The 11,458-nt window shown below is 40.9% G+C and overlaps 1 protein-coding gene across 1 annotated transcript; it reads right to left on the bottom strand.

Annotated features, from left to right (window-relative positions):
* Positions 1-8,822: 8,822 nt before the first annotated feature.
* On the bottom strand, positions 8,823-11,052 carry LOC114470034 (CD59 glycoprotein-like). Its single transcript, XM_028458023.1, has 3 exons — positions 10,970-11,052; positions 10,412-10,519; positions 8,823-9,162 (listed from the first exon to the last, which is right to left on the bottom strand). The coding sequence occupies exons 1-3, from the start codon at positions 11,016-11,018 to the stop codon at positions 9,008-9,010; spliced, it is 312 nt and encodes a 103-aa protein (XP_028313824.1). The 5' UTR covers positions 11,019-11,052; the 3' UTR covers positions 8,823-9,007.
* Between the last annotated feature and the right edge of the window lie 406 nt (positions 11,053-11,458).

Here is an 11,458-nt window from a genome sequence, read left to right as displayed (position 1 = left end):
AATATAGTAATTTTCTATATCGCCACAATAGAAAACACGATACTGTATATCTTGAATCTTGATCTATCGCCCAGCCCTAGTTGTACTCTATAAATAAGCACTATAATGTTTATAAAGCTGTAATATATTGTCATTTTTCTTCTGGGTTGATTTTGCTGTCAAATGATTAGGATAACTTTCACTTACATTTGGAGAAAAAAAAAAAGAATGTACTAATGATTTTAATGCACAATTGTCAACGACAAACGTCTGTACTGTAAATGAAATGATTGAAAGGTAATAATTCATAGTGTGTAACTGTGCGTAACTTACTTAATGCTTCACAATAGGAATGATCATCGTTTTTGGGTAATATGCTAAGTTTTAATTTATTCAGACAACTGTTTTTTAGGAAATTTACTTTGATCTCCTGCCAGTCTTCTTCAGAGGTGTCTGCTGTTCGCTTTGATTTTTTTTTAACTTCTCCATAATAATTCCAGCAAGTTATTTCAAAAAGACGATAAAAAGAACTTGCTGGAATTATTACGCGGAAGTTAAGGAAACATCAAAGCGATCAGCAGACGCCTCTGAAGAAGACTGACATTTGACAGTTGAAACATGTCAGGAGATCAAAGTAAATTTCCTGAAAAACAGTTGTCTGAATAAATTAAACCTTGACATATTATCCATAAGGAAGATAGATTTTAATTCCTGTAATTATGGTTTTGGGGTACAGTATTAGAAAGATTTGGTTCAAAGACTGAATGAATAAAAATGTTGTACTCATGGAAAGTTTATCTGATTATTTTCACTTTGATAAACAGACATTGATGACATCACAAAGCATCAAACATTTTTTATTATTTACTTTTTTTGTTTGTTTTGAAAACAAAGCCATTATAAACCAATGCACAGCTGGAAATGTTAATATGTTAGACATATTCACTTTTTATTTATTTATCTATTATGTTTCTTTCCAAAAGGGGATACAAATTGAATATTCTGAAGTCCTATAAAGGGAGCCTCAGAGAAACAAAGCCATAATGGCTGAAGAAACCAGCAGCATCATCTTGACACTGGGACCAGTGGTAGCAGCATCGTTGCACAGATTACCCTCGCAGCATTTTATGGCGCCCACACATGCAACGCTGTTCTGGCAGCCCTTTGTCACCAGGTTGTATCCTGTAAGGCATGGAGGGAAAAAACGACAAAATTAAATTACACATCTACCTTATTCCTAGAATCTCAACAGAATCCAATCAAATTTTAAAAAAAATCATGTTGACATACTTTTAAATGTGCACTGAATCTATAGGTTTCTTTTGTAACCCAGGTTCTATGAGTAGTATGAGTGAGATGTCTCATTATGGGATGTCGCCTCTGCTACATTTCTCAGAATACAGTGGGGTGGAAGTAGCTCCAGTGGTATCTGTCATTGTGTCCTTGGGCAAGACACTTTACCCACATTGCCTAGTATGAATGTCGTGTGTGAGTGAGTGTTGGTGGCAGTCGGAGGGGCCGATGGCGTGCTATGGCAGCCTCGCCTCTGTCAGTCTGCCCCAGGGCAGCTGTGGCTACAATAGTAGCTTGCCAGCACTAAGTGTGGAGTGAACGAATAATGCCTTAGTTCTGTAAAGTACTTTCAGTGTCTATGATAAAGTGCTATATAAAATCCAATGCATTATTATTATTATTATTATTATTATTATTTCACTTTGCCAATCCTGATTGGCTGGTGAAGTACATCAGTTCGATGGCAGAACCTCCCGCCTCCTATAAAAAGGGGATGAACAGGTGCGCGTCATTCTTAGTAAGCAAACCTCCTCATTCGAGAAAGAAGGGCAGTCTGGTGAGACATCTCAATCATATCACTCATAGAATTGGGGTTACAAAAGTAATCTATAGTTCTATTTCATAATATTTTGTGAGATGTCTCACCATGTGATATGGAAACTCCCATGGTACAGACATGCTTACCGAGCGTCACTAGCCCAGGGGGTAGGAATCTGTTTACATCAGGACAGTACGATGGGCGGATACGTCCAGCATGTAAATGCGGACAAACGTTAGGGGCGAGGCCCAGCTCGCCGCCACACAAATGTCCTGGACAGACACTCCCCTGAACAAGGCCCAGGATGTGGCAAGTCCCCGAGTTGAGTGTGCACGCAGACCTTGACACAAGTAAGCAAAAGCATAAGCCTCCACCACCCAGTGTGACAGGCGTTGCTTAGAGACAGGCTTCACCTTACGGGGGTTGTCCCAGGAGACGAACAGCTGATCGCTCCTCCTGAGGCCCCTTATCCTGTCCGTGTAAGTGCGGATCGCACGAACCGGACTCAACAAATGAGGCCGCTGCTCACCCTGTGAGGCAGAAAAGGCCAGCAGGTCAGTGGAAGAACATGAACCCACAACCTTCAGCACAAAGGCTGGGTTGGGTCTCAGAATGGTTCTCGCATCACCTGGGGAAAGCTAAGCGCACGGCGGGAGAACCGAGAGCACATTAATGTCACTGACGCTTTTGGCTAAAGCCAGAGCCAGCAACAAAACAGCTTTAAGGGAGGCGAACTTCAGGTCAGTCTCACCCATCAGTTAAAACGGGGGTCTCTTAAGACCCTCCAGAACCACCGATCTGGACCAGAACTCTCTGTGCGCCATGACGCATGCGATTGAGCACAAGTGAGGCCACCCACAGCTGGAATTCCCTCATGTGTAGGCTGCCTAGACGATCACGAGGATGGCCGAAGCCATAAACCCGAGTAACCAAAGACATAACCTGAATCGAACAGAGCTTCTCTGTCAGAACAGAGCAAGATACGCTCTGAATGACCTCACCCGCTCCGATGACAGGTGTGCGATGAAAGGCACAAAGCACAGGGACAGGCCCAGGAAGACTATTTCCTGGGAGGGGGATAACACGCTTTTCTCCGCGTTCACCATGAATCCGAGATCGGACAGGTGATGCAGCAGGATCGTCCAGATATGTGGCCAAGCGAATGTCCCACCTACTTAGTGGGGCAATCGCGGCATCCGCGCAGTGCACAAAGACCCTCGGGCTCAGAGAAAGGCCGAACGGGAGTGCGCAGTATTTGTAACATATCCCCTGGAAAGCAAACCGTAGGCACTTTCTGTGAGGAGGATATATTGGGATGTGGAAATACGTGTCCTTGAGGTCAACAAATGCAAACCAGTCGCTCTGACGCACCACACGCAGAAGGGAAAAATGCGTGAGCATCCTGAAAGTGTGTTTCCTGAGGCCGCTGTTCAGGGCTCGTGAATCCAGGATAGGACGAATCCCGGTCCCCCCTCGTTTGGGGACCAGAAAGTACCTGGAATAAAATCCCCCCGGGGAGCGACCACTGAGATCACTCTTTTGTGCAACAGAGAGGTGATCTCCTCCTGTAACACACAGGCCGAACCTCCTCGGGCCCGGGAGTGTATTATGCCTGCGAAACTGGGAGGGACAGATGCAAACTGCAGTCTATATCTCTTCGATAGCATCCGTAATACCCAGGGCGGGTTTGCGAGTGCCTTTCATCTGTCTATCCTCAGGGAAAGAGAGGTCAGGCACTCCGGAGCCCTAACTGTGAGAGGCGCCGTCTGCGGTGCGGTGGCGCCCTTTCCCAGAGGCAGGCTGCATGCAGCCAGAGAGTCCGAGAGCAGCGATATAGTGCCTTCTGCCAGAGGGTGTCCGCATAGTGGCTCACCCCCGTACTGCAGAGCCACTTGGCGATGGCGGGCCACACGCGAAGGGGGAATCTATCCGCGGCGCGGTGGAGCCCCCTGCCGGTGGCCGGTCGTTTGACCCCAGAGGGACTACTCCCACAGTGGAGGAGCCCCCTGTCGGCGGGAAGCGCCATACCCCCAGGAGCAAAAATGCTCTGCTTGTTCTGGGGGACAGAGTAACCACGGGAGGAGCGCCGTCTCCGACTGGAAGGGGGCCAAAGCCTTGAGAGGAGTTGTTATCATCCTGCTTATTGTGGCAGGCAACTCTTTCACATTTAGGGTTTCCTCTGGCTTTTGGCCTAGAGGCGTGAGCGATGAGCACATCGCTCTGTTTTTGACATGTGTGGATGCGTGGTTGTGGACATGCAGGAAGGGGCAACTGCAAAACGTCCTGTGGAACCTGTCCGTCTCTCCCGGTCATCAGAGGGCCAAGCCTGGGCAGAGGGGAGAGCAGGGTATGAAACGTGCGTGAAAGCAGAACAGCTGGAGCCGACGAATGAGGAACAGTCAGCTTTAGCCTTGGGGCAAGAGAGGAAAGCGGTCAGGACCATCTTTTTTTTCTCCGTTCCTGCGTGCGCTGAGATTGCTGCACCAGGGCAGCGACAGCAGGGGCCGGGGACTTCCCAGGCCAGGCAGGCGGGCCTCACTGAGGTTTCGGAGGCGGGGCGGAGGGTCTGGGTGCTTTGAACAGCGGACCCTGGATAGGAAGCTGCGGGGCCGTTCGCCGACGTACAGACGTAGACGTGGGCAGAGGCTTCCTAGGGAGGCATAGGCACATAGTCTGTAGTGAGCAGGCTTGGGTACGGAGGCCCACGTCCATCACTTTGGGCATCTTCTCCACCATTGCTGGGTCCTGGGACAAAGCAAAATTCTCACAAAGTTCAGCCTGGTAGGCGAAGAGGAGGGAGAGGACATTCATGGCCCTGACCAAGAGGGCAGCGGCCGCATAGGTCCTGTGGGACAGGTCTTACTGGAGACGGTCCGGTTTTGACGGCAACATGGGTCTCCGTGGAGACACAGCAGGCTGGCGTGGGAGCAGGTGCGCCGCAACGAGCGGTTCCACCTGCGGCCTCCTGAGCAGTCCATGGGTCTCCATGGCCTCTCAGTCGAGGACGGAGGAGCCTGCAACTGGAGCCCTCCCGGTGAACGGGCAGGTCTGCCAAGGATGAGCCACTTCCTCGAGCAGCTCGGTAAAAAAGAGTAGAGTTTGTCTCGGAACGCTTCTGGAGAGAAGAAACTTATTTCCCTCGTAGCGGGACCTGGTGTTTTCAAGGCAACGGCAAGCCATGGGATGGCACCATTTTTGGTAAATTTTAACCCATTTTATTTCTGATTAAACTTCCTGGATATCAGTGGATATTATCCATATAAATAAATAAATGTGTTATCATAGATTCATAAAACAATGGACCATCAATTTTGACTTTTTGGATGGGCCCCAAAAGCTCTCCCTTTTATTCCTTCTTATAGATGGCCCTCTGTCCAAATGAATGTTTTTCACTGTTCATGTCTGTGTTCAACCACCTTCATGTACAGTGGGGGTACCTGGTGTCTGGAACCTTTTGTGGGGGGTCCGGGGTGAAAAAAAAATTGAAAACCACTGGTCTAAAAGTAGGGAACAACTTAACTTACCTCCGATATTCATCGAAAAGCAGCGGTTGAAGATGACAGGACAGGATTTGGTGTCAATGCAGGACTCAGAATGAGTAGCTATGCACGAGTAGCATCTCAGTGCACCTGCTGGACTCACAGATAGACAGATAGATATAAGACAACCATGGGTCAAACTGGTTGAATGTCTTTAAAATGACTTTTTGCATAGATTGTGCTTCACTAGAAGACGCTGATGGCTGTGGTTTGATGGGTTTCATATCCTTAATTTTTAAAATGCTGAGTTATGTTTGGAGACAATCAGAACCTTAACTTTCAAAACTACTGGTAAATATCATCAGCTTGAAAAAATGTTGATAATTAACCTTTATGTATGACAGGAACAGGGGTGGCAAAAGTATTCAGTAGTGAAGTAAAAGTATGGAGACTTGAATAAAAAAATGACTCTGGTAAAAGTAAAAGCATTGAAGTTGCTTCTTTACTTGAAAATTTAAAAAAAAAAAAAAAAAAATTATTATTCAATAGCTATTCAATAATAAGACAGGATTTTTAAACCAGAAAATTCCATATTTTTTTGTTTTAAGAACTTGTAGAAAACTGGTACATGGAAACAAGTTAAATCTGTCACTTTTTATGTCGTGGCGTCATCTTCAAAGGTCTTAAAAGTAACGAGCTCATTTTTTAAACGTAAGGAGTAGAAAGTACAGATGTTTAAAAAAGTAAGCAGTGAAAGTAAAAAGTAGCCAAAAAATAAATACTCAAGTAAGGAACAGATACCGTACCAGAAAAAACAAGACAGGGGTGTCAAACAAAATTTGAATTTTGAAACTGTAAAATCACGGAGAAAAGCTGATAGTTACACTTCCGTTCTTTGCAAATCTGAAGAATAGAAACTTACTGTACCTGTTGTTTATTCTAAGAAAGAAGATTAAAATATGAGAAAGTGAAAAAACTTTGAAGATTTTTGTTTATATTTTGATCTTATCAAACATTTAATGTTGAAATAATAGAGAAAGTGCAAAACAGTTATTTTTATTGATTATATCCATTGTAGATCTTAAAGTCTGACATTTGACACAACAAAATCATAGAATAAAGCTGTTTGTTACACTTTCGTTCTTTGCAGATCTGAAGAATAGAAACTTGCCTGTTGCTTATTCTAACAAAGTAGATTAAAATGTAATCTAACCATATTTGACAGCTTTTAAGAATGAAAATATTAATTGCCCTAGAATGCATTTAAAGATCTTACCTGCAGACAGACTCATAATGAGGATTAGGACTCCATAAAGCTTCATCATGAACTTCTACCATCAAATAGCTCAGACAAACTGAGGAAAAAGGGAGTGAGGCAGATTCAGAGTCTGTTTTCACAACTTGATCATTTGCATTTCCTGCAAAGCTTTTCCCCTCCTGAGTTCTTGGAATAGAGCCATATGTGGAGTGGGGGGGGGGGGAATGCTTTTGGATGATTTTATTCTTTCCTACCTGTTGTTTAACTTGATTTACAACTGACAGCAAGTCTCTCCCTCCATGTTAAGGTGTGTCTCCCATATTAAAGCACATGTATCCAGTGATGTATGATATATCATGTAGATTATAGAACATAATAAATAATAACACTGCTTAATTTGAGCAACTTTACTCTCTCATTCTTTAAGAGGTTGCTTGAGAAAACTCTTTAGAAACGTATGTTACAGAAATGAGTAATAATAAATATTAGTAATATTGTTAGATTGGTACATTTGTTTTCATTCCTTATTTGAGAAGCGGAACTGGAGATTTTTTATTTATTATTATTATTTTAATTTTTAAAAAAATTTCTGCCCCCACTCCACTGCAGTCCAATGTTGACATTGACGTTGTTTATTAATAAAAGCAAGCTTACCACTAAATCAAATGTAAATAAGTCCTTTGTTTGAGGAAATAATAGGTTTTAATTGTCTGCTCATTCATTCTCCGTTTTTTTTTTTTACTTTTTTGCCCCCCCCATTGATCAAAAGTTTTCATTAGAGTTTTCCCAAATTCATTAAAAAAATTTTTTTTTTCTAATATAATTTACATAATATTCAAATATTTAAAGTGCCAAAAACACAGTGACTAGGAAATTACATTAAAAAAATGGTGATTTGACCCTCCTGCTTCCCATAGCAGCTCAGAGCTTTGTTTGTTTACATCATGGCGGACACAACGGGCACTCCATAGTCTCATAAATCTGATGTTTGTAGTGATGCAGAGAAAACAAGCGACTGGAATAGAGAATGAGCAAACCCCGCGCTCAGTGTGAACTTATTTATTTATTTATCTTTTTTTTTCAAGTAGGGACAGTACATATGAATGAACATTCAAATAAATGTAAATATGCCAGATTATAGCCAACGGCTAATTTCCATCTGTTGTCCCTCGACAGGCTGATGTAATAAAATGTCACACTTAACAATGAGACATGGCGAGACACAAAACAATATACAAAAGGATTACATACAGGACAAAGAACATAGGGATCATAAAATACAGTAACTTTTCATTTAAATGGAACACTGGGATCAGAACTACACTCTCACGAGAATAGACAGGATGCTGTAGGTGAAGAAAAGCAGTTCACTTCCACACACTCGTCATTATCATAATAATTTATGTAAAGTGCCACTGTGCATTGCAAATAGCCCTGAATTGCCTTTTAATCAAAAAATAAATAATAAAAGTATATATATATATATATATATATATATATATATATATTTAAAGTGCAACAGTGCATTTGTCTGGATATAAAGCAGTGGATTGAGCGGTTGTTGTGGTAATCTTTTTTATATATTATTATTATTTTAATTTTTTAATTTTTTTCTGCCCCCACTCCACTGCTGTCCAATGTTGACATTGACGTTGTTTATTAATAAAAGCAAGCTTACCACTAAATCAAATGTAAATAAGTCCTTTGTTTGAGGAAATAATAGGTTTTAATTGTCTGCTCATTCATTCTCCATTTTTTTTTTTAACTTTTTTTTTATGTGTACGTGACAAACATCTGTACTGTAAATGAAGGTAATAATTCATAGTGTGTAACTGTGTGTAAGCTACTTTTTTATTCAGACTGTCAACTGTCAGTCTTCTTCAGAGGTGTCTGCTGATCGCATTGATTTTTCCTTAACTTCTCCATAATAATTCCAGCAAGTTGTTTCAAAAAGACGATAAAAAGAACTTGCTGGAATTATTACGCGGAAGTTAAGGAAACATCAAAGCGATCAGCAGACGCCTCTGAAGAAGACTGACATTTGACAGTTGAAACATGTCAGGAGATCAAAGTAAATTTCCTGAAAAACAGTTGTCTGAATAAATTAAACCTTGACATATTATCCATAAGGAAGATAGATTTAAATTGCTGTAATTATGGGTTTGGGGTACAGTATTAGAAAGATTTGGTTCAACCCTGAATGAATAAAAATGTTGTACTCCTGGAAAGTTTATCTGATTATTTTCACTTTGATAAACAGACACTGATGACATCACAAAGCATCAAACATTTTTTATTAATTACTTTTTTTTTTTGTTTTGAAAACAAAGCCGTTATAAACCAATGCACAGCTGGAAATGTTAATATGTTAGACATATTCACTTTTTATTTATTTATCTGTTATGTTTCTTTCCAAAAGGGGATACAAATTGAATATTCTGAAGTCCTATAAAGGGAGCCTCAGAGAAACAAAGCCATAATGGCTGAAGAAACCAGCAGCATCATCTTGACACTGGGACCAGTGGTAGCAGCATCGTTGCACAGATCACCCTCGCAGCATTTTATGGGGCCCACACATGCAGCGCTGTTATGGCAGCCCTTTGTCACCATGTTTCCTGTAAGGCATGGAGGGAAAAAACTATGAATTAAATTACACATCTACCTTATTCCTAGAATCTCATACTTTTAAATGTGCAATGAATCAATATTTTATGAGAAAGCTGTCTGGTAGCTTAGCAACACTAGCTACTATTTTTATGATCAATTGAGAAAATAATTTTAAATTGGAAATGTTGAGAAATAAGTGGAAATTTCAAGAATAACGCTGAAATATAATGTTGAGAAACTAAACTCAAATTTTAATATTGTGATAAAAGTCAAAGGACGATGAATGTGTTAAACTATACTTCAATAATAATAAAGAGATTCTGGGCTAGCTGCCCAGTTGTCTAAAACGGGTTCTCAACCTTGGGGTCAGGACTCCAGTTGGGGTCACGAGACACTGGGAGGGGGTCACCAGATGCCTTTAAAAAACTAAGAATATTTTTTTAACAATTTGAGCCCATTTTAGCTAATTTTTACCCTTTTTCTACAACTACACCAAACTTGCAATATTTTAACCTATTTTTTTTCTTGTCATATTTTTGCTCCTTTTAATGCATTTTTGCTGCATTACTCCCATTTCCATCACTTCATCAAATTTCAATGCCTTTTCGGTGCATTTTTTTCCGCTTTCAAGACATTTTCAGCACTTATAAACCCTTTCACCACTTTTCCAACCTATTGCCACATATGTTGACCCATTATTGTCACTTAACCTCTTTTCACCATATTTCATGCTTATTTTTTGCCAGTTTAACCACATTCATGATTTGCCATGCTCATTATTTTAAATGAATTGTTCCTGATTTTTTTCTGTCACTTTAAAGCCTATATTGATTCTTTTTACCACATTTTTGGCCACTCTAATTTGCAACTTTTAACCAATTTTTGTGGTTTTTAAAATCCAATTTCACCACATTTTCCACCATGTTTGGTCACCTTTAACCCATTTTACTTATGATTAAATTTCCTGGATAACAGTGGATTTTAATCAGATAAATAAATAATTGTGGTTATCACAAATTCATAGAACAATGGACCATCATTTTACTGGGTTTATGGATGGACCCCAAAAATCTCCCCCCTTTATTCCCCCTTATAGATGGCCCTGTCACCATATGACTGTTCTTCAGTGTTCATGTCTGTGTTCAACCACCTTCAGGTACAGTGGGGGTGCCCGGTCTCTGGAATTTTTATTTTGGACGTCGTGGGATGAACATATTGAGAACCACTGGTTTAAAAGTAAGGAACAACTTAACTTACCTCCAATTTTCATCGAGAAGCAGCGGTTGAAGGTGTCAGGACAGGATGGGGTGTCAGTGCAGGACTCAGAATGAGTAGCTATGCACGAGTAGCATCTCAGTGCACCTGCTGAACTCACAGATAGACAGATAGATATAACACAACCATGGTCAAACTGGTTTAATGTCTTTAAAATGACTTTTTTTGCATATTGTGTGAGGGATGGCTTCACTAGAAGACGCTGATGGCTGTGGTTTGATTGGTTTCATATCCTTAATCCTTCAACTGCTGAGTTACTTTTGGAGAAAATCAGAACCTTAACTTTCAAAACTACTGGTAAATATCATCAACTTGAAAGATATGTAGAGCTTGTAGAGCTTAAAAGTTGACATTTGAAACAACAAAATCATAGAATAAAGCTGTTACTCTTTTGTTCTTTGCAGATCTGAAGAATAGAAACTTGCCTGTTGCTTATTCTAACGAAGTAGATTAAAATGTAATCTAACCATATTTGACAGCTTTTAAGAATGAAAACATTAATTGCCATTAGAATGCTATGGAATCATTTAAAGATCTTACCTGCAGACAGACTCATAATGAGGATTAGGGCTCCATAAAGCTTCATCATGAACGTCTTCTACCATCAAATAGTTCAGACAAACTGAAGAAAAAGGGAATTGAAATGCAGATACAGTCTGCTTTCAATCTTGATAATTAGCATATGCCGCAAAGCTTTTCCCCTTCTGAGTTCTCGGAATAGAGCTGCACAATGTGGTCACATGGAAAAATTCTCAGAAAAATATGTGACAGATTAGACAACCAGTGGATCTAGTGGTTAAGGACGCTGGGCTTGTAATCGGAGGGTTGCCGGTTCAAGCCTCACCTGGGCCGTCACTGTGGGATGTTGAGCAAGTCCCTTAACCCCGAACTGCTCCCCAGGCGCCGCAAAATGGCTGCCCACTGCTCCTCAGGGATGGGTTAAATGCAGAGGAGGAATTCCATTAATGTACTAACATTACATGGCCAGTTAAAGGCGAAAGCCCCGATTTAATCTTAATCTTAATCTTT

This window comes from Gouania willdenowi, chromosome 9, assembly GCF_900634775.1.
Source record: "Gouania willdenowi chromosome 9, fGouWil2.1, whole genome shotgun sequence".
Classification (NCBI taxonomy): Eukaryota; Metazoa; Chordata; class Actinopteri; order Blenniiformes; family Gobiesocidae; genus Gouania; species Gouania willdenowi.
Note: the sequence above shows the minus strand (reverse complement) of the source record. Positions and strands in the feature narration are given on the sequence as shown.

Bases quoted from the DNA above. Each gene is read 5' to 3' on its own strand.
- LOC114470034 (XM_028458023.1), bottom strand. From the start codon at position 11,018: ATGATGAAGCTTTATGGAGCCCTAATCCTCATTATGAGTCTGTCTGCA. The intron at 10,520-10,969 runs GTAAGATCTTTA...CTGTGAGTTCAG, and splicing joins CATTATGAGTCTGTCTGCAG to CAGGTGCACTGAGATGCTAC. The intron at 9,163-10,411 runs GTAAGTTAAGTT...CATGCCTTACAG, and splicing joins CTTCTCGATGAAAATTGGAG to GAAACATGGTGACAAAGGGC.